The sequence below is a fragment of the Candoia aspera genome, chromosome 3 (assembly GCF_035149785.1).
Source record: "Candoia aspera isolate rCanAsp1 chromosome 3, rCanAsp1.hap2, whole genome shotgun sequence".
NCBI classification, from domain to species: Eukaryota; Metazoa; Chordata; class Lepidosauria; order Squamata; family Boidae; genus Candoia; species Candoia aspera.
In genome coordinates, this window is record NC_086155.1 from 56,993,174 (window position 1) to 57,013,397 (window position 20,224).

At 41.8% G+C, this 20,224-nt stretch overlaps 1 protein-coding gene across 1 annotated transcript in view; it reads right to left on the minus strand.

The window, feature by feature from the left end:
* The window catches only part of ERI3 (ERI1 exoribonuclease family member 3), a 299,426-nt gene that overhangs the window by 100,805 nt on the left and 178,397 nt on the right, over window positions 1-20,224 (minus strand). Inside the window, exon 7 of the mRNA XM_063297801.1 lies at window positions 6,243-6,342. Within this exon, the coding sequence (XP_063153871.1) occupies window positions 6,243-6,342 (100 nt within the window). The remainder of the gene's footprint in view (window positions 1-6,242; window positions 6,343-20,224) is intronic.

A 20,224-nucleotide genomic window follows, 5' to 3' on the forward strand; every position in this document is an offset into this window, starting at 1 on the left:
TGCTCTGGCAGGAGTGGGAGATAGGTGCTTTTCCTTAAATAAAGGAACAATTGTCGCCACGCTCATACTTCTCCCTTCTCCTGATATGCCATCATTGTTTGCCTTGCAGCAACCAGTCCAAACCTCTAAACCCACCCTCCTTGTCACACTAAATGGTCGCTCTTTCGAAGGCTTGATTGACACCGGCGCCGACGTCTCTGTCATTCGTTCCGCTGAATGGCCCTCCTCCTGGCCTATCGCTGAAGCCTCCTCGGTGCAAGGAGTAGGCGGAGCACAGGCCGCTAAGGTCAGCTCTCATTGGCTTTCTGCTGTGACTGCTCATTCTCATATTACAGCTTATCTAAAGCCTTATATCTTGCCTTTGCACTGTAACCTATGGGGCCGTGACTTGCTTTCACAGTTCCACGCCTTTATTCAACTTCCCTAATGGCTTTACAGGACCCTTCAGGGTCTCTCTCTCTCTCTCTCAAAACCTCTGTGCCGGTATGGGTTGATCAATGGCCACTCACCAAAGAGAAACTGGACGCCTTACATATCTTGGTCCAACAGCAGTTAATTGAAGGCCATATCGAAACCTCCACCAGCCCATACAATACTCCGGTATTTGTCATCAAAAAGAAGTCTGGCAAATGGCGCCTCCTACAGGATCTTAGGGCTATCAACACCATCCTTCAGCCCATGGGACCTTTGCAGTGTGGACTTCCCAACCCCAACTTGATTCCGGAAGGACACGACCTTATTGTAATAGACCTCAAGGATTGTTTTTTTTCCATACCTTTGGCACAAAAGGACAGAATTATTTTCGCATTTACGGTACCGGAACTTAACAATTCAAAGCCTACTGCTCGGTACCAGTGGAAGGTCCTCCCACAAGGCATGTTGAACTCACCCACAATGTGCCAATTTTTTGTCGATAAAGCATTGCAACCCTATAGATCCCAATTTCCGCATTTTCTTGTGTATCATTATATGGATGACATTTTAGTCGCTGCTGAGGGCCCGAAAGGGACAGTTCAAAAAACTTTTCCTATTCTTTTAGCCACCCTAGCAACGGCAGGGTTGCACGTTGCACCAGAAAAGGTCCAGTCTCGTTATCCAATGCAATATCTAGGCCACAAAGTTTTAGCCTCCACAGCTGCCCCACTTCTACCTATGCTCACGCTTCCCCAGCCGACCACCTTGGTCCAATTACAACAATGTCTGGGGGTCATTAATTGGGCCCGCGCATACCTTGCTTTAACTACACCCATGTTATCACCTTTATTCCAAGCGCTAGTGGGTTTGACAAACCCAGCTGACAAGGTATACCTTACAGAACAACAATTGCACGCCCTACAACAGGTCAATGCCGTCCTTACGACCCAATGGGTGGACCGTGCGCTCACTGACAAACCACCCTCTCTTGCCATTCTTTCAACACATCAATTATTAACTGCCATCATTGTCCAAACGTCTGATAACAAACATCTACATATTTTAGAATGGCTACACTTGCCACACACACCTAAGACATCCATCATCACCAGAGCAGCACAAATGGCCTCTCTTGTTGAGAAAGGCCGGAAGAGGATTAGAGCCCTAATGGGACTGGATGTTTCCACCCTGTACATTCCCCTTAAGGTTACTCAATGGGAACCCCTCCTACAAAACTCCACTGCACTGCAGGATGCCTTGGAGGACTGGTGTGGCCAGGTGTCATGCCATCTTCCCCCTGATCCTCGATTGCAACTGTTGCGAACAGTACCCTTCACACTAACCTCGCCGTTCGTTCAGCAGCCACTCAAGGAAGCCCTCACTGTTTTTACAGACGGCTCCAAAACCATAGGGGCTTGTACATGGCAAAATAATTGCAAATGGCATAAACGCCTAACAGGCCCACAAGCATCTGCCCAACAGGCTGAGTTAGCCGCCTTTTTGCTAGCCTTGTCTCTTTTCCCAGAACAGCCTTTGAATGTTATATTAGATAGTATGTATGTCACTCAAATGGCTGTGGCCATGTTTGATGCATATATTTCCCCTGTTACCCCCCCCTCTCTCATGACGCTTTTTTTGCAGCTTCAAACTCTCCTGAAGGACAGAACATCCCCTTTGTTTGTAGCGCATATTAGAAGCCACCAACAGCTACCCGGTTTCCTGTCCGAAGGCAACCACATGGCAGATGAGGCTTGCAAAATTATGGCCTCTTCCCCTCTTCCTCCGCCGCTTTCAGCAGGGGACAGCCATGCTTATTTCCATCAAAATAAAAAAGCCTTGGTGCGCCAATTTGGCATTACATATCAAGAAGCTACCGCCATTCTTCAACAATGTCCAACCTGCAGTTTGCAGGCAAAGTGCATCCCTGAGGGAGTTAATCCCAGGGGTGTCCAAGCTTGTGACACATGGCAGATGGATGTCACTCATTATCCCTCTTTTGCACCTTGGAAGTATATCCATGTATCTGTGGATACCTATTCGGGATTCATCCTGGCAACTTTGCAAAGAGGAGAAGCCACGAAAAACGTAATCAATCATTGTATTCGCACTTTCGTCACATCGGGATGTCCCAAAACTTTGAAAACTGACAATGGCCCCGCTTACGTCAGCACTCCCTTTGCTGAGTTTTGCCGTAAGTGGTCCATTACTCACAGATTCGGTATACCATTCAACAGCCAAGGTCAGGCTATTGTGGAAAGGGCTAACCAGACCCTAAAGAATGCCCTTGATCGGCAAACGGGGAAAAAGGCCTTAGGCCCCCCAAGCCTCCCGATGTTACAAAACATCCTTAATCTCACCTTGTTTACCTTGAATTTCCTTAATCTTACCGGTACCCCCCCTGCTACGGCTGCATCTCGACACTTTTCCAAGCCAGTAGTTCCCTCTTCCCGTCCCCTTGTTTATTTTAGGCAACTGCCCAGCCCTGAGTGGAAAGGCCCTGCGCAACTCGTCACCTGGGGAAAAGGCTACGCTGCTGTGCAACTTCCTGATCGAGTGCTCTGGGTTCCTGCTCGCTGCATCCGGCCATATCATGGGCAGCCTCCTGACAGGCACCTTCTTGACCCTCCTTCTCTGTTATCTCTCTTCCATCTCTGCTCCCCTCACAACGAACCCTAAAACAACCTCTCTCATTCGAACCCATCGTTTACGCTACCCTGCCACCATTGGCCGCAGCTCAGCATCCAACGCCATGGAATGTCTTCAACGCTCTCCCATCAAAAGGAAAGGCACCTTCTGGCGCTGGTTCCGCAACAACACCCTTCTCCAAGATGGCGATTCCTACTCCATCACTTATCACTTTCGCCAAACTACCCTTGCTATCACCAACGTACAGTTGACCGATCTAGGACAATATCACTGTGAAATAACAAAATTAATTAAGGGGTTCGCCACCTCATCTCGCCTTACGCTCACCTTATTTTTACTCTCCCTTCCTGAGCCCGCCCGTTGGCAGGGACGACGCCTACTGGCATTTGACGCCCAGGGATCGCATCGCCCTTACAATATCACCTGGACAATCCGCGATGCCTTGGGACAGATCCTGAATACCTCCTTTTGTTATAGCCCAATTATATCTTGTTTCCCTAACCTGTATTTTGACTTTTCAGAAATGCTTTTAGGAGTGACAGCCTACAGGAGGCTGGCCGGCTTCCCAGAGCCCAGCCACTCCACCGTTAAAAGGTATCCCCTGTATGTGTGCCCAGGACATGACACCAGCCCTGATCACGTGCACGACTGCGGAGGCATAGCAGATTACTTTTGCAAATCTTGGTCCTGCGTTTCCACTGGCTACATCTACTGGACCCCTCCATATAAGACTGATTACATCACCCTCACTCGGTTGAGAAAGGACATTAGATGCACCGCAACCAAAAAGAATGCGGCAGGACAGGGGGGTTGGAATAGATGTAATCCGGTTATTGTACAATTCACTGCTGCAGGAAAAGCTCAGGGGAATGCCTGGGACTCAGGTGTAAAATGGGGAGGTCGTATATATGCCGGATGGCCCGGGTATCATTACGGCAACATATTCTACATTCAACGACAGGTCACTCTCCCTCAGTCCCCACCTGTTGGGCCCAATGCCGACGACATTCACTCCACCTTTCTTAAACCCCTCACCAAACAAAAAAACCCCCTTGTCTCTCTTCTTAACTCCTCCTTTTCCCTTGTTCACACCGCTTCTAACACATCTCGATGTTGGCTTTGCTTGTCTTCCTCCCCACCATTCTATGAAGCAGTCGGTTCTCCTGACCCTATCCGAAACTCTACCTCAGCCGCCTCCTGCCGCTGGCAAAACACCACGTTGACTATCACCTCTATAATAGGGCAGGGCTGCTGCCTTGGCCGTGTTCCTGCTAACTATATTCAATATTGCCTTAATTCTTCTCATGATCACTGTGCCCTCTATCTTCCAAAAAATCGCTTGAACATCAACGGTCACACCGGCCATGGTGGCTACGGTGTACTCTACACTACCTCTGGTAATATCTCTGCCCGATTGACAGGGCAATACTTTATCCCTGGGAACAACTCTGTTTGGGCATGTTCTTCTGGCCTCACCGCATGTGTATATGGTGATACCTTGTTACAAACTAACGCCTTTTGTATTCAGGTGCTCCTACTCCCCAAGATTTCTATCTATTCCCCTGACGAACTTCTCTCCATTTTAGAGCCCCCTCATTATCCCCTCAAGGCTAAGCGCGAAGTAGTGACTGCTGTAACTTTATCAGTCCTACTGGGCTTAGGTGCGGCCGGAGCCGCCACTGGTGTGTCAGCCCTTGTTGTCAATGATCAGAACCTGCGTCACCTTAGCGTTATCATTGACACTGACCTTCGCGCCATCGAACAATCTATTGTGGCGCTACAAGATTCCCTTACCTCTCTATCCGAAGTGGTTTTGCAAAATCGTAGGGGTCTCGACCTTCTGTTCCTCAAACAAGGGGGTCTGTGTGTTGCTCTAAAGGAAGACTGCTGTTTTTATGCCGACAACTCAGGAGTAGTATTGGACTCTATGAAAGAGCTCAATTCCCGTTTAAAAACAAGGGAATTGGAGCGCCAACAATCCATGTCATGGTATCAAAATATGTTTAGCATTTCTCCATGGCTAACCACACTGTTGTCCGCTCTGTTGGGGCCCCTCCTGTTATTGATTCTCGTATGCACCATAGGCCCCTGTGTGCTGGGTCGCGTTCTCCGCTTCTTAAAGCAGAGACTTCATACATTGGACTCAGAGGTATCCGAGACAAAGCTTGCTGTTCAACACCTGGTCACTGCTGTAGGTATGGAGAAAACACCACTCTTGGAATGGTCCTCCGATAGTGAATCGGAAGTGGAAAAGGACCCCCGGTCACACTACCCCCCGAGAGAGGACGCTGGGATGGGTCTCCTTGGACTGAAGAGTCCCTGGCTCCCCGACTCAGACCCTCTGGGGGAGGAACAAAATTAAATAAAAAAGGTGGAATTGTGACGTATCTGACTCCATTACTGCACAGCTAGATTGCATGTCTCTCACGTAGCCTCAGGGCATGACTTGTATTTCCCTATTCTCTTTGTACTCACTCCCCCGCCCTGATAGAACTGCTGAATAAAAGGAGGTGGGGGCGTGGCACCAGGAGGCAGTACCAGCAACCTCCTGAGATGTAGCGTCGCTCGCCACAAAAGAATCCTGTGCCTACCGTTGTTTTTTCGACCTCACCCTTGCGAGGGAATCGTTGGCTCATTCCCCCCCAGGGAATCCCATAGACCGAAGGGCGAAGGACTGGTCGCGTGACGCGACACTGGGAATCTTTGAATTCCTTCATTTGCAAGAGGCAAGGCTGGGCTGGAGAGTCTAGTGAACGGATGTCCCTGACAAGCCATTCCTCCCCTGGCTGTGCTTTAACGTTCTTTTCTTCCCACCGTTTCAAGGCAGGAGCCAATCAGCTCACCCTTTGATTACCACCTATCAGCTGATCCTGCTTTTTTCTGTTTAGGTTTCCCACTGGGTTGAGCTCTGCAGCTTTTTTCCCACCATTTCTACTGAGCTCCCCTTACTTACTGTCAAAAGTCAGACTGCATTCTGACAGGTTCGCAGGAACTTTCAAATTTTTAAGTAAGGTTTTTAAGAAAACGAGACAAAATGGACATTTATATTAAAACGACGGGACGGTCTGGAAATGTTAAAAAAATGGGATTGTCCCATTCAAAACTGGACATATGGTCAGCCTATTAATACACAAAGAGGGACCAAGGGGAATGTAGGAGGGAAAAAAAGACCTGTTACTTACCTATCCCACTATGAGGCCTTCCTATGTGCTGTAGGTTCAGCCCTTTGTTCATGTCTAAGAGCCCATTCTTTGGCCAGCTCCCCATGGCAAAGCTATATGCCTGGAAAAGAAAGAAAATGTCTTAACATGATAGTACAGCAAGACTTTGACTCAACACCCATCAAAATAGTTGATTTAGCCGTTCTTCAGCATTATGAAGTCCAAATATTTGGTTCATTATTAGGAAGTTTACATCCCCCTTTCCAGTGCTTTATTTTGGACACTCTCATCCCCATATTACTACACTATTAAATACAAATTTACATCCTCCCTCCCTCTCTCTCTCCTGAGTCAGTCTTAACTTCTGGCAACTAATGGCAAGGTCTATGCAGTTTTCTAGGCAACATTTTTGGAGGTGGTTCACCATTGCCTTCTTCTAGACAGAACTAGAACTCAGACATAGTCTAGCACCTTAACATTCTGCTTCAATAGCTAGGTTGACTCTTCCATTAAGGAACACTACAGTGGGCTCTATGAATTACTTGGAGAAAAGGTAAGAGAGAAACATATTGAAAACAATAAGCTCTAAACTCTCAAGAATGGTAACTAGGCTTTTTGTCCTTTTCTCAGATCATAATTTTTTATAAATAAGCAATGAATCCATTAGCCAAGCAATATTTCCTTTTCTATTTGCTTGACTCTCTCAAATGCACATAACGTTTGTGTTGTTTTTATCATTTTGCCTGCCTGTGCTTTTTTAAGTTCATTTGTGCCTAAAATCCAAAATTTGGAAATGTATCTGAGCTACAGTATTATAATGTGAATCTAAACAATTATATAGACAAGCTTATTATGCCCTGAGCCAAGTATATTAAGGCAAATAGGTTTTAAGCCAACTCATCTAGTGTTCCTGGATATCAATATTTCAGTTGCGCTTAGGTTTAGTTTACAGTGGGTCTGTAGAATAAAACAGTAGACCATAATTTAGTTTGGACAGTTAGTTCTCCTGAGTGGCCATCATTCCTCCTTTCTTCCCTCTATCTCTCCAAGTTTTCCAGATAATCTTTCTTTGGGTTCCAATGGATAATGCTGAACTTTGCCTCCTGATTCTCCCAGGCTTCCTCTCTCTGTCACATAGCAAAAACAAGGGAGGAAAAGAATTACTTACTACACTCCGTTGTCAGCTTTGCTGCCAGGCTGATGGAATACAGCCAAAACTATGTTCTACCCATTCTTCTCTTTTACAAAAATACTAAGGATATTAAGGTAATGCAGATAAAGCATTCTTGAATCCAAATTTCTCAGCTCAAAAAGCAAGCCATCGTTAAAAAAGGAACTGTAGTAATTTTTAAAAAGGAGGGGGGATTCGCATTTCTCAGGAGAATCAACATACTGCTCATGATTACTCTCATATTTCCAGAACATTTATTTAGAATATTTGAAAAACATTATGGGAAAGCAAAGGGAACAGAATGTATTTAAACTCAGAGAAAAGCAAAGGAATCATTTTCAAATTTCATCCCTCTGCATGCTTACTCAGAGATTTTTTTTCACAAACCTCATATTATGCCTTTTTATTCAGAAGTAACCACAGATTGCTTGCAAATTCCACCTCAGTGTGTATTTACCAGAACCAAGGTAATCAACTTTAAGAACCTGAATGCATGGAGGAATGATCCATTAAAAATTCATCTTTCAGACCCATATTTTTCTGATTCAGCAGTTTAGCAAAACAAGCTCCATTGTACAAACAGTAAACTAAGACAAACAATTTCAAGAACGTGAATACAAAATGGGAAAGAGTATACATGGCAGCACCTAATCCCTTGGATCCACATGCAAATTCAGGAAAATGAATTTGTAGGGAAATACATTTACACACACACACACACACTTCATCTCTCTCTCTCTCTCCCCTCCCCCTTTCTCCAGTCTGATATTTATTAGGAAATTATTTAATTTAAAAAGTACCTCCTGGGAAGGATGTTCACTCTCCTTACTTTGCTGACACTGTTCATTTAAAATAAGAGGACTACCATATAGCAACTTTTTTTGCTAAGACTGTACATTTATTTCATCAATTAAAAAATGCCACTATATTTCCAGTTAGCTCTGTGAGTTGATTGCCATGAAACTACAAGGAGGAGGAGTCTGTGCCAGAGCCCTACCTCATTACCTATCCCAAAAAGCTGTTCTCAGCTTCCACACTCAGTGTTAAGTGTGTAATTAATAAAATAAGGTCAGAAGCCTCTCTAAATAAATGGGCAATAGTGCTGTGCTGTGCTGCTACCACTAATAAGAACAATCACTTGAGTGGCCGGTTGGGGGTCTAGGAGGGACAAGACAGCACTACACTCTACCTGATCTTGTCAAAAAGGACTTGCTGCCTCATATGTGCATATATACTTTTGGGGGAACCAACATTATGCAAAAGTAAAGAAAAAGAGTAAAAAAATAGTATAAAAAGTTAAGATGTGAAAAGCAAGCAAGCAAGCAAGCAAGCAAGAAAGAAAAGGGAGGGAGGGAGTGAGGGAGTGAGGGAGGGACACATTTCTAACATCACCACAAACATTTTTATACATTTATCCATTAAAAACCCAAAGGGACATAATTCATACTTGTCTTACTTCTTGCTCTATGCTGAGCCATTTGCTAAGAATTTCATTTATACTTTCATATGCTTTACTTTCACCAAGCCACTGTTACTGCATTCAGCAACCAACCTTCAGCTCCAGATTCATGCAAAACAGTAATTCAATCTTACTCACTTTATCATATGCTGTTTTTAAAATCAACAAATGTACAATAAATTTTCCTTCTTACATTCATGCACTTCTTAATGTCCTGATGAAGAGCAAGAATCTGGTCTGTGTCTGTCTTGCATAAACCTGCACTGCCCTCGTCAAATTTTGCTCACTGTCATATTTCATATCCTTTCACTTACAGTTTTCCCAAACACTTTCCCAGACCCAATTGACAAACTAATTTCACTGTAGTTCCTGCATTCACTCTTGTTATCTTTTCTTTTGTATAGGGGGAAAGGAACAGCATTCTTCTGATCATCAGGCACAGAAGCAGTTTTCATACACACATTAAACAATCGCACAGTTAATCCATAAGCAGACCATATCTATATTTGACATTTCTCTAGTTACACCATCTTATACCTGTGATCTTACAATTTTTCAACATTCACAGAGCATTTATTATGTTGTTATTCAATTAAATTTCCAGGTAATTTACAAACATAAAATACAATAAAAGCCTTCAAAGCATAAAACACAGAAACACACTACCAAACCTAGATCAACAAAATAAAATCCCAACAAAATAAAATCCCAACCAAAAACAGCAGCCGAACATCACCACTAAAATTCAGAAGCTTGTCTGAACAAGCTAATTTTAATTGCCTTGAAAGTGACCAAAAGTGATGCACCTCAGGGGATAAGGCACTCCAAGTATTAGGAGCCCCACCCCAACTCTCATGGGGCAAGAACTCTAAGCATAACTTCTCTCAATGATTTCAAAGGATGGGCAGAAACTATTTGGAGAAAACCATTCTCATCGTTGCTTCAGACATCTCTTCAGTTGTTTTATTTCAGCTCCTCAGTAAGAATCAAGTGACCCCTGGGAGAGGAGAGGCCATGCAGTTGCAGTCTCAACCAGTACCCAAGTAATCTTTCTAATCCAGAGACCAATCAGGCATGAGATGGAGCTGTCTGAAAGTTCCCTCAGAAAACCTTCTGATCTGTCATGGCAAATACTCATTCTTGTAGAGTCCAGGTTGCCAACCATTCACAGCTTGAACAAAAGTGATCCAGTGACAGTAAACAGCTGATGGCAATGTCCTCCATCCTCAGGTGGTAAGCCATCTACTCCCAAATCTAACATGTGACTGCTCTTGAGAGCTGGGATCACTTGGGACCCAAACGCTGCAATAATCGTCATTTGACATCATCATTTCTTCTCCATCATGAAGTATTACACAAGATGTGCCACTGTGAGATATTAAAGCTGCAAACCAGTGTAACTGTTAAGGCACTAGGCTAGAAACCAGGAGACCATGAGTTCTAGTCCCACCTTAGGCAAAAAGCCAGCTGGGTGACCTTGGGTCAGTCATTTTCTCTCAGCCCTAGGAAGGAGGCAATGGCAAACCACTTCCAAAAAACCTTGCCAAGAAAACTGCAGGGACTTGTCCAGGCAGTCTCTGAGAATTGGACATGACTGAACGGATTAAAAAAAATTGTCTTGTACCTTAAAGACTAACAGTATGTTACCCCAACCATGAAATGTAATCTCTAGCTGACAAACAAAAATACTTGCTCTGGCCCAAGGAAGCTTATGCTACAATAAACTGCTAGTCGATTTGCTACAAAGGGCCAAGATGTCTACTTCTCTTGAAAACAAAAAATAACATTCAATATAAATATTCTGTAACAACAACAACATATAGTGTGTGCATAGTAACTTAGAACATCAACTCAGCATGCAGTGGCAGTGAAAACGTCAAATTTATTTGGGAATTAAGTAGAAAACAAATGAAAACAAAAAGCTAATCTCATAATGCTTTTCTATATAAATTTGCATAGGGGCTGTACTAGAAATATGGGATAGTTCTCATTGTCTCTTTTGGAATTTGGATACAAAACAGCAACCGAAAGTGATCAAGTATATACTACATCAATACAGCATTTGGGGTTTTAGTTTAGAAAAAGGGTTTAGTAAGAACTTCTAAGAATTACTAATAGTACAGGGGAAAAGATGGAGATGTTTGTCCTCTTATAATACTGGAACTTAGGGTCCCCTATTAAATTGATCAGCAATAAAAAGGAAGGATAATTTCACACAATATACAACTAACTTACTTGGTGCCACAAGATGTAGGGGAGGGCACTGTTAGACAGCTATTTTTTTAAAAAAAAGACAAGTTTATCTAACAGGGACAGTGTAGATCAGATGCCGGAGGCGCATCATGGATTGTTTCAGAAGTCTGGGGCCCTCGTGCTAGCCATTGCTGGAATTTGCCTGACCTAGCAAGTTTTTTTCACACATTATTTTCTCAACTAAATGACAGAGAAGCACATGAGAATAAAAGTTGATGAGCTGCAAAGCCTAGTGTCCAATTTATGAATCCAACTAACCTTACCCCAAAACCAGATGCTTAAATTTCTCTACTTGAACAGGAACAAATTCAGAATGGCTTGATCCATTTTAAAAACACAACTTGAGGGTCATCAGCTCTGAGAGATTACAGTATTCAAAAGGAACTCCCTTTTTCTCCAAGAGCACTTCAGGTTGCCACAACAGTAGCATATGTGGAGAAAACACACCAATTCCTCATTCTGAAGACATACAACACAAAATGGTTCATGGAGAAAAAAACATCCTTTACCAAGGAAAACAAGGAGGGGATATACCAAAGAAAGAGAATTTACAGTCCAATTGCTGCATGGTGACACAGCTAAGAGACTTGGACAAATATCAACTGCAGCTCTACTTATTCGGAACCTTGCCTCTTGCAAATCCAGTGTATTTAAGGCCCCTCCCCACCTATCAGCACACTGTTGAGATGTCCCTAGAGTTCCATCTGGGATTTGGGATAGTTAATTTATTGCCACATATGTAGCCATTTATGCTGCTTTGTTACTCCTGCCTTAGCAAAACACAGGGGCTCCACAGGTAATTAATAGACAACATTGCTAATCCTATTGGGAGATGATTAGCAATTAAAACTCCTAATTAAGTCTATGCATAATTCACTGAAATTACATCCTTGTGTACACAATGGAGAGGTTTCCTCTGCCTTTGACAAATACGCACTGATATCTTTATTACTCATTTAAATCACTGTAGGCTAGGATCTGGTCTATTGCCCACAAGGGAGGCAGAACTTCTGATTTTCTTCCTCTTGTGTTGAGCTGCCCTGATCTTGCCACCTCCCGCCAAGAAAGAAACCTGCTGGTGGGGAGGAGAAGTTCTGTACAATATCATCATGGAAAAGCCACACTACTTTTTTGAAATAGACAGAGTGTTGTCCTTTCCAAGGCTTGAGCTTTTATTTCCAAGATGCCAGAAGAGAACTCCATGCAAGCAACTTACCTAAATATATTTAGGGAAGCCTCACTTGCATGCGGAGGAGAATATCATGTCAAAACATAGTTCTTCCCCCAGATTTTTATGAGAAATGAGCTACATTTGGTGGCAATGGTATCACAATGGCTGATCATTATGTAAGGAGTGAAGCCTGAATCATTAAAGATGCAGGATTACTTCACACATTATATTTTGCCTTAATAAATATAACTTCTGCGTATAAACTGACAGACATATCACCTGTAAATTGTAATCTGTAAAGGACACTGATATTTTTCTGCTGTACATGTTCATTTGTGTTCACCACACGTATCATGTTGATGTGCTTTACTGTATTTCTCTAACAGGAAACAATATCCCTGAAGAAGTTGTGCCACAAGAGCTTCACTCTGTGCAGAACACAAGACTATACCTGTGCTTTGCTGGACAAAGTGCCTGACAAGAACTAAATGGTATCATTTTCTCAAATCCTGCCCTCTTGTGGTGTGCAACTGATATATTACCCATCTATTCGTCTTAGGAAATGGTGTTCCTCTGAAACAGAAATCTGGTCTGCACATGCAGAACCATGTCCTAATGAAGCAAAATGGACAGAAGCCTGCCTGTATGTGCATCTCCACTTACCTATTAGATCTGAGAAACAAGCTCATTAAATGCTCCTGAAATTTTAATGAACAAAATTAGACAAGACCCAGCATGATTTTAGAGATGACCAACATCTCTTTGGTTAGTTCATAGAGTTTAAGTCCTGCTTCCTACAGCCCCTTAAATGGAAAGGCTGGGGATTGGGCTCAGCTCTAGTCTGTCATATAGCTGTAGCATGTGAAATACAAAGGAACAAACAATGAGACATGAAAAGAAAAAAAGCCAGCTGGGAAAGGAACACTGTCCTACACATTCCCTAAACCTATCATCACATTTTTAAAAGAGTTATGGGACTGTTTTCTAAGGTACACACAGGAGTTCTTAAATCAGAATCAGCACCAGAAATGGGTTTTCCCTTTCGTTCCATTCTTCTGTGCTTATCAAGGTCATTGCAAATGACAAGCATACCTGACCAAACTTGTTAAGGCAGCAGCACGGAAGGTGGCCTGAGCACTGAAGGTCAAGTGTACCCTTATGCATATTCACAGCTGCCTGCAAGATCGATTGGGTTTTAATTGTTTTTCCTGGGGTTTTGGAAGGAAGTGCCAGGGGCATTGATCAGCCCTTGACGAAGCCACTTGCACTCAGGGCCTTGCACAGACTGTCACTTTGGTATAAGCAGACAGAAATCAAGGAGCTAAAAATGAGAGACAGAAAGCAAAACTTGCCACTGGAAAAGGGGATGCAGTCCCAGACAGTGGCAAGAAAAGCAGGGAGGGAAGGCAGGAATTGCGCTTGGAGATGTGTGACCAGTGAATTGTATTTGAAAATAAAGTTTTTAATTAAAATGGGCAATTTTGAGCCGCCTGCTGGCAGTGGCCAAGCAATCAGGAGATAGGAGCATGGCTGTTTAATATTTAAACACAACGTTTAATCTTTAAAGAGGAAAGTTCTTCTTCTGACTGTTAAAGCATCTATTAAAGCAGGATAGAAACGGCTTCACAGTAGCTGCCACTGGGGTTTCCCAGACCATCCAAAGGGTAAGATAGATGAAAGACAGAATGCTGTCTATACATTCCCTAACAGGAAATTTCAGACATCATGTGTAGAGAAAAAGGAGAGTTTGTAGTTTGTAATCAAAAGAGGACACATGTAAACAGAAATCTTAGGGTCTTGCCTTATATAACTTCATCTACTGCTACTAATAACAGATATACTGTAGATCTATTGTACTGCAATAGATCCCGTAATTTAATTGTGAATTTCAAGACATATTGAATTTATCTGCTTATTCTTGAAGTTTCATGGAAGTTATTCCTTGCAGGAAAATCTAGGTATCAGTCGTGTAAAGAACAGGTGGAAAAATATAGAAGGAAAGTGCACTACTTTAACACCACTGCCAATACCAGAGAAAGGAAAACGGGTCTGTGAATCTGTGTCTCGGAAGAGGTCTCTCTCAGTTCTAGTTTTATAATGAAAACCCTTCTGTTAGTATTAGATTTAAAGCTGTAAAGTCTTTAGCAGGGCAATTTTATTTTATGAACTTGATGCATCTGGTACACAATCATACAGTGCAACAAAGTCTTGGGTGGTCTGAAGGGAAGTGTAGCTATGGGAATATTTTGTGGGTTAGAACTTTCTCTCCAAATACCACTAATGTCAAAAGACAGAATAGATGGCATAGCCAAATTTACTATTATTTTACAGCCATATGCTGCAATTTTTCCATTTCTACCTTCAAAGTTCAGATTATGCTTCCTCTACAAAGATGAGAAAGTTAACTATAATACTCATTCATTACATGATGTCAAAGAAGTTCTTCTGCATAAATATTAGGCACTGCCCAGTATTTTCTTAGCAGCTCTGGGAGGCAGCATAAGCCCACCAAATGCAAACCAAGCTTTCTGTTAAAGAAAAAAAGCCCCACCAAGGGGCAGGCACAGAGACAAGCACTTCAGAAGGATACAGCATTACAAAATGAGCATCTGAGTTTAACTCTGAGAATTTCATGGACAGGATTATTCTTATATCAGGTGGACATTTCAGTTTCCTTAGCAATAGGCATCAACAGAAAGTATTTGAAAACAATAATAAAAGAGAGCACTGGTATCTATTGTCCAAAGAGTCTTGTGCTGAGACAAGCCTATTTTCAAAAGATATCTTAGCAATCTCAATCTCTCTCTCCCTCTCTTCCAGTACCTTATTTAATTTACTAAAGACCCAGAATACTAGAACAGTGTTTGTCACCTGGTGGTATGCACTGGTGGTACATAGGATTCTAAATGGAATGCAACCTCCTAGACTATCTGCAAGGGTTGGGAATCGGGAGCACCAATTTGCAATAATTCCACTTCTTCCAGAGTGGATGGTTCAGTCACTGTGTATGGAAAGAAGAGATCAAGCCTTTGGGCATTTCACTATGGAGTCCCACAGAGCTAAACCCTCTCCCCTATATTATTTAACTTATATAGGAAGCTACTAGGTGAGAGCATCCAATGTTCTGGGGTATGGTATCATCAGCATGTGGGTGATACCTAGCTAAACACCTCTACTCCAGACCACCCAGAAATCTTGTCCCAGTGTCTGAAGGCTGTAACAGTATGCATTGGAAGCTACGGTTTCAAACTTAACCAAAACAAGGTAGAGTGCTGTGAGTTCAAAAGCTTACTGATTATAGGGCATTAGAAACTCTAGCTCTGGACAAGACTGACTTCCCCTGAAAAGATATGGCCCACAAATTGGGAACTGTCCAGGACTCATTACTCCTAGATCAGTAGGTGGAAGCTATGGCCAGGAGGGCGTTTGCCCAGTTTTGGCTGGTGTACTGGCTGGAGCTGTTCCTGGAATGGAAGGCAACAGCTATGGTCACTCATCCTCACATCACAGGTGGATGATCGTAACATTCTGTATATGGAACTGCCTTTGGAGACCATCTGAAACTACAAACAGTGCAAAAGACAATGGCCTACATACTAATAGGGACCCATTCCTGTCAGGTATTGCAAGAGGGGACTTAGGGATGCGCCTTCTCTGCAGGGAAATATTATTTTCTAATATTTACAAAACTTGTGAAAACCTAGCTCTTTCACAAAGCAATGTGGGGACTGAGGCATGAGGGTCAGAGGCAGCTGATATGGACAAAAAGGCTTTAATGAGCTATAGTGATGATTGTTATCGGATTAGGGATTATTACGGTCAAACTATTGTGCTGATGTTTATTGATTCTGATGATGATGATTGTATTTTATATTATTGTTTGTGAGCCACTTAAAGCCATAATGACTGAAAAAATTCCAAATTAATATATACAGAATTCAAGTATTTCTCCTCTAATTGTCACCATCCTGAAATTGCAGGCCTAGAAAAGCTAGGACTTTGCTCCAGTCTTACCATTTTCCCCTCTGTCTTTGCTACCCCCACCTAACATTTGTATTATGAATTATAATTAACTGTATTATTAATTATAATTAATTATAACTATTGAATTATAATTAAATATAATTAAATAATTAGTGAGAATTAAAATGGTTCCACATGAAGGAAGGAAATAAATAAGCTAGACAAAAACCGGAAAGGTGTAACTACATTCTTGCAGTATTGAAAGAAAAATTCTTGACAGCTGCAAATCAAATCCCACTCATAAAGAAACCCTATTTTTTTCTTTAAAAGCTGAGAACTATCAACTGAAAAGATATGAAGAAGGCTGTAAGCACCAAAAAGAAGAAAACTATTTTCAGGATGACTTTTTTTATGTGACAGAAATTACTTGAGAATCTTGGAGACATGAAGAGATCCAGAAAATAGCACCCAAAGATGGGATTTGCCCACAGACTTTCTAAACAAGGAAGTCATATGCACATATGATGATTGGAAAGGACTGTTGGAAGAGTACATTATGCCAGAAGCCATAATTTGGGACCGGTGGACATTTCTGAATTTTGAGAAAATTTCATGGGCACAATAAAAAAAATGCTTGGGGGGGTGTCACTTATAAAAAGTATTATTGCAACAAAACACACATTCTAAAGAAGTGAAACTGGCAAGGCTAAAACAACTTGCTCAAATAACTTAATAAATAAATGTCCTAACTTAGTAACACTAATTAATTCTGGTTCAATTAATTCTCAAGCCATCTTTTTCCCCTCTGTCAATCAACTCAAACTCCACTTCTAACCAATTAGTCTCTCTCCATTAGTCAACCACCCAGGGCCAACCCCAAACTTTTTATTGGCTAGCATTCCATGTCCCCATCTCACACCTAAGATCATGAACAAAGCATATATGTAAGTATATATAGCCCATTCTTCTATCATCATATAAGTCTCTTCTCTTCCTTTTCCCTCCCATTCTATTGCTCCATTGCCTTCCCTAAGATTACCAGTCGGTGGTAAAATACTCTTTTTCTTCTCCAAGACATATACAAAAATGTGAAAATATTGTATGTCTAGATTTTACTTAGAATTTATCACATGGTGCCCTCCAGATACAGCGGGCTACAACTTTCATTATCTCACATAGAATGGTAGGTTATTGGTGTCTGGAATTTCCCATTGCAACATGCATCCAGCCATTAAGAATTTAAAAGTATATGTACACACACTCAAAAGGCATAATGAAGACAACAAAGGAATGGGGTTTTTTGTTCCCCCCTCTTCACAGATACAATCTAAGGCATCTCACATCTCATAAGAAAAAGTTATATCTAATAATCTCAAGGCACTCCTTCCATCTTTCAATCATATATAATACAAGAAAATAGAAAGCCTATTACAAGGATAATTACTAGAATTATTACAAAAGGCAACTTAAAATAAAGGTGGGGGATCTTTGGTTCTTCAGATGCTTCTGAAGTACAATTTCCAACAACCCCAGCAAAAGATGCTGGAACTTGGAATTTACCAATATAGGGAGGACTATAGCTTTCTTTTCCTTTTTTTTTAAATTTGTGTGTGTGTGTGTGTGTGCTTTCAAGTCAGCTTTTTGACTCCTGACAACTGCCTGGACTAGTCCCTGCAGTTTTCTTGGCAAGGGTTTTTGGAAGTAGCTTGCCATTGCCTCCTTCCTAGGGCTGAGAGAGTGCCTGGCCCAAGGTCATCCAGCTGGCTTCATGCCTAAGGCGGGACTAGAACTCAGTCTCCCAGTTTCTAGCCTGATGCCTAAGCCTATCCTGAGGTTACTATTAACCTCAAAAGCATTTAAGTTATGGTGATAAGTGAATGGAAAAGGCTTTAATCTATTAGAGCTTTATTGCATCTGGTGCATGTTCCTGTTATACTGAACCACATCCTCCATCACCCTAACTAACCTATGTCCATGCTACCTAGTGACTTCACCAGTTTTGCCTAGCGTTTCTAGAGGGCACCAGATTTTGAAGACTGACCTATAAACTTGACCTAACCACACAAGAAGAAAAGTAATAACCATTCAATTAACATCTCCAGCATCACAGTAGATGTCTTTAATTTCTTACATATATACTGTACAAGAAGAGTTAAGCAGCTAGAGCAAAAAAATATTTTTAAACAAGAAATTATCAGTGAGGATGGCACCACCTGTTATTCCAGATTTTGTTTTCTTGCATCTTCCACACAGGGGATTGAGCCCAAACTGGGCTTCTTGAGGGTGGCTCTGCTAATGTAAGGAATATTTCCAGAAGATCAAAAAAAAACCCCAAAATCGGTAATGAGGAATATACAGGCCTGATAAAATTCCAATAAACATACAATTCCATGTTCAAGACATTCTTGGACTGTGTAGCAACAAAAACAACTAGTGTAACAATATTAAAAATAAATTTCTGCAACAACCTTACTTTCTGGACTCCTAGAGAACTTTGAACATTAAACAGAATTTCTCACACAGTCTACCCATCTCAATGTACAGTCAAAAAGCAGATACAGCTATCTATGCCCATAGATAACCATAGTGTGTACCCTTTTAAGCAATTCAGATAGAGGGGCTGCTACATTCATGGCTTTTCAAGTATTTTTAAATCACTTACAAAAGCAGGATTAAACTATCAGAAATTCCATTTAATAGGACAAATAAAGAAATAACAATATACTCTATCAGATCCAAGTAGGCAGGCTTGATTTTAAAAAAAGGGGGGGGAAAGGAAGACAGGGATAAAAAAAAAAGGATAATGTGTGTTTACTCAAGCAAAGAAAAAAATATTTAAGTGATGTAGGGAAGAAGATTGCAGTAACTAGTGAAGAATAACATCGTCTGCTTTGCTGTCAAATCACACAAAAATTTCAGTAATAGATTCTCATTCTGACACTCAATTCAATTCGAAGGTGATCCTGCTTTATCCCAACACATCAAATATTAAACACTCGTATTAGCCAGGGTGCTGTCGCCTTCCCCGGCTTAGAGACACGGCACAGGAGGGGGAGGGAAAAAGGAAAAAAACCCTTTCCTTCACTCACTATAATATTCTCAATGTTATCTAAACATGCCTTCATATACTAGGCTTCTTATCAATTCTATTTGGGGAAGGGAGGGGTACTTAAAATGATATTAGGTGTGGGGGGCTGTATTATTCTGATTTCCAAAAGCTTTTCAATTTTGTGTGGAAAAAGCTTAAGGGGAAGCGAGGAAAGGAGGGGAAAGGGAGGTGGGGAGCTGGAGCACGAGAGTGAGAGAAAGTCTAAGAAAGGGAAAAAAGCAGCCAGCAGTTTTCATTTGACGGATGCCTTTCAACAAGGGCAGTCTAGCTTGTCAAAGCCCAGGCTGGAGATGAATTGGCATATCTATTCAGCCTGCCTCTGGATGTCATGCAATACAGTTTCATATTCCAAGATAAGGCATGATAAGCAATTGCTGCCCTGACACCAGCTCCATCCATCCCTTTCTGTCCTGAGCACATGAGTGTGTGCCACATCCCGCTGCTCCACTGCTAATAAGTGGCACTCTGTACTCATAAAATGCACAAATAAAGAGTCCCTAGAAACACCCCAGAATTCCTGGACACATACGCAGCTCCTTAGCAAAATACTATTCAAACACTTCAATTTTAATTTAATTTTCCTTCATATATGCTAAGCAGGCATGAGATGTTCCTGCAAAGAACTGGGAGCACCTGCTCCATTCCATGTGAGACAAATACCTGTATTGTAGATACACGTTAATTCAAGCAACAGGAATGGAAAAGAATTAGATTTGCCAGATTTAGATTATGACCCAAATAATCAAAAATAACCAAAATGGAAGACTTTGGTTTCAGGCAGGGATAAAACTATATGTTGATTAGAGAATCCCTAAAAAGACTACTGCAAAGAGACAATATGCTGACTGTTGGACTTAAGATTTCTCTTCCACAACAG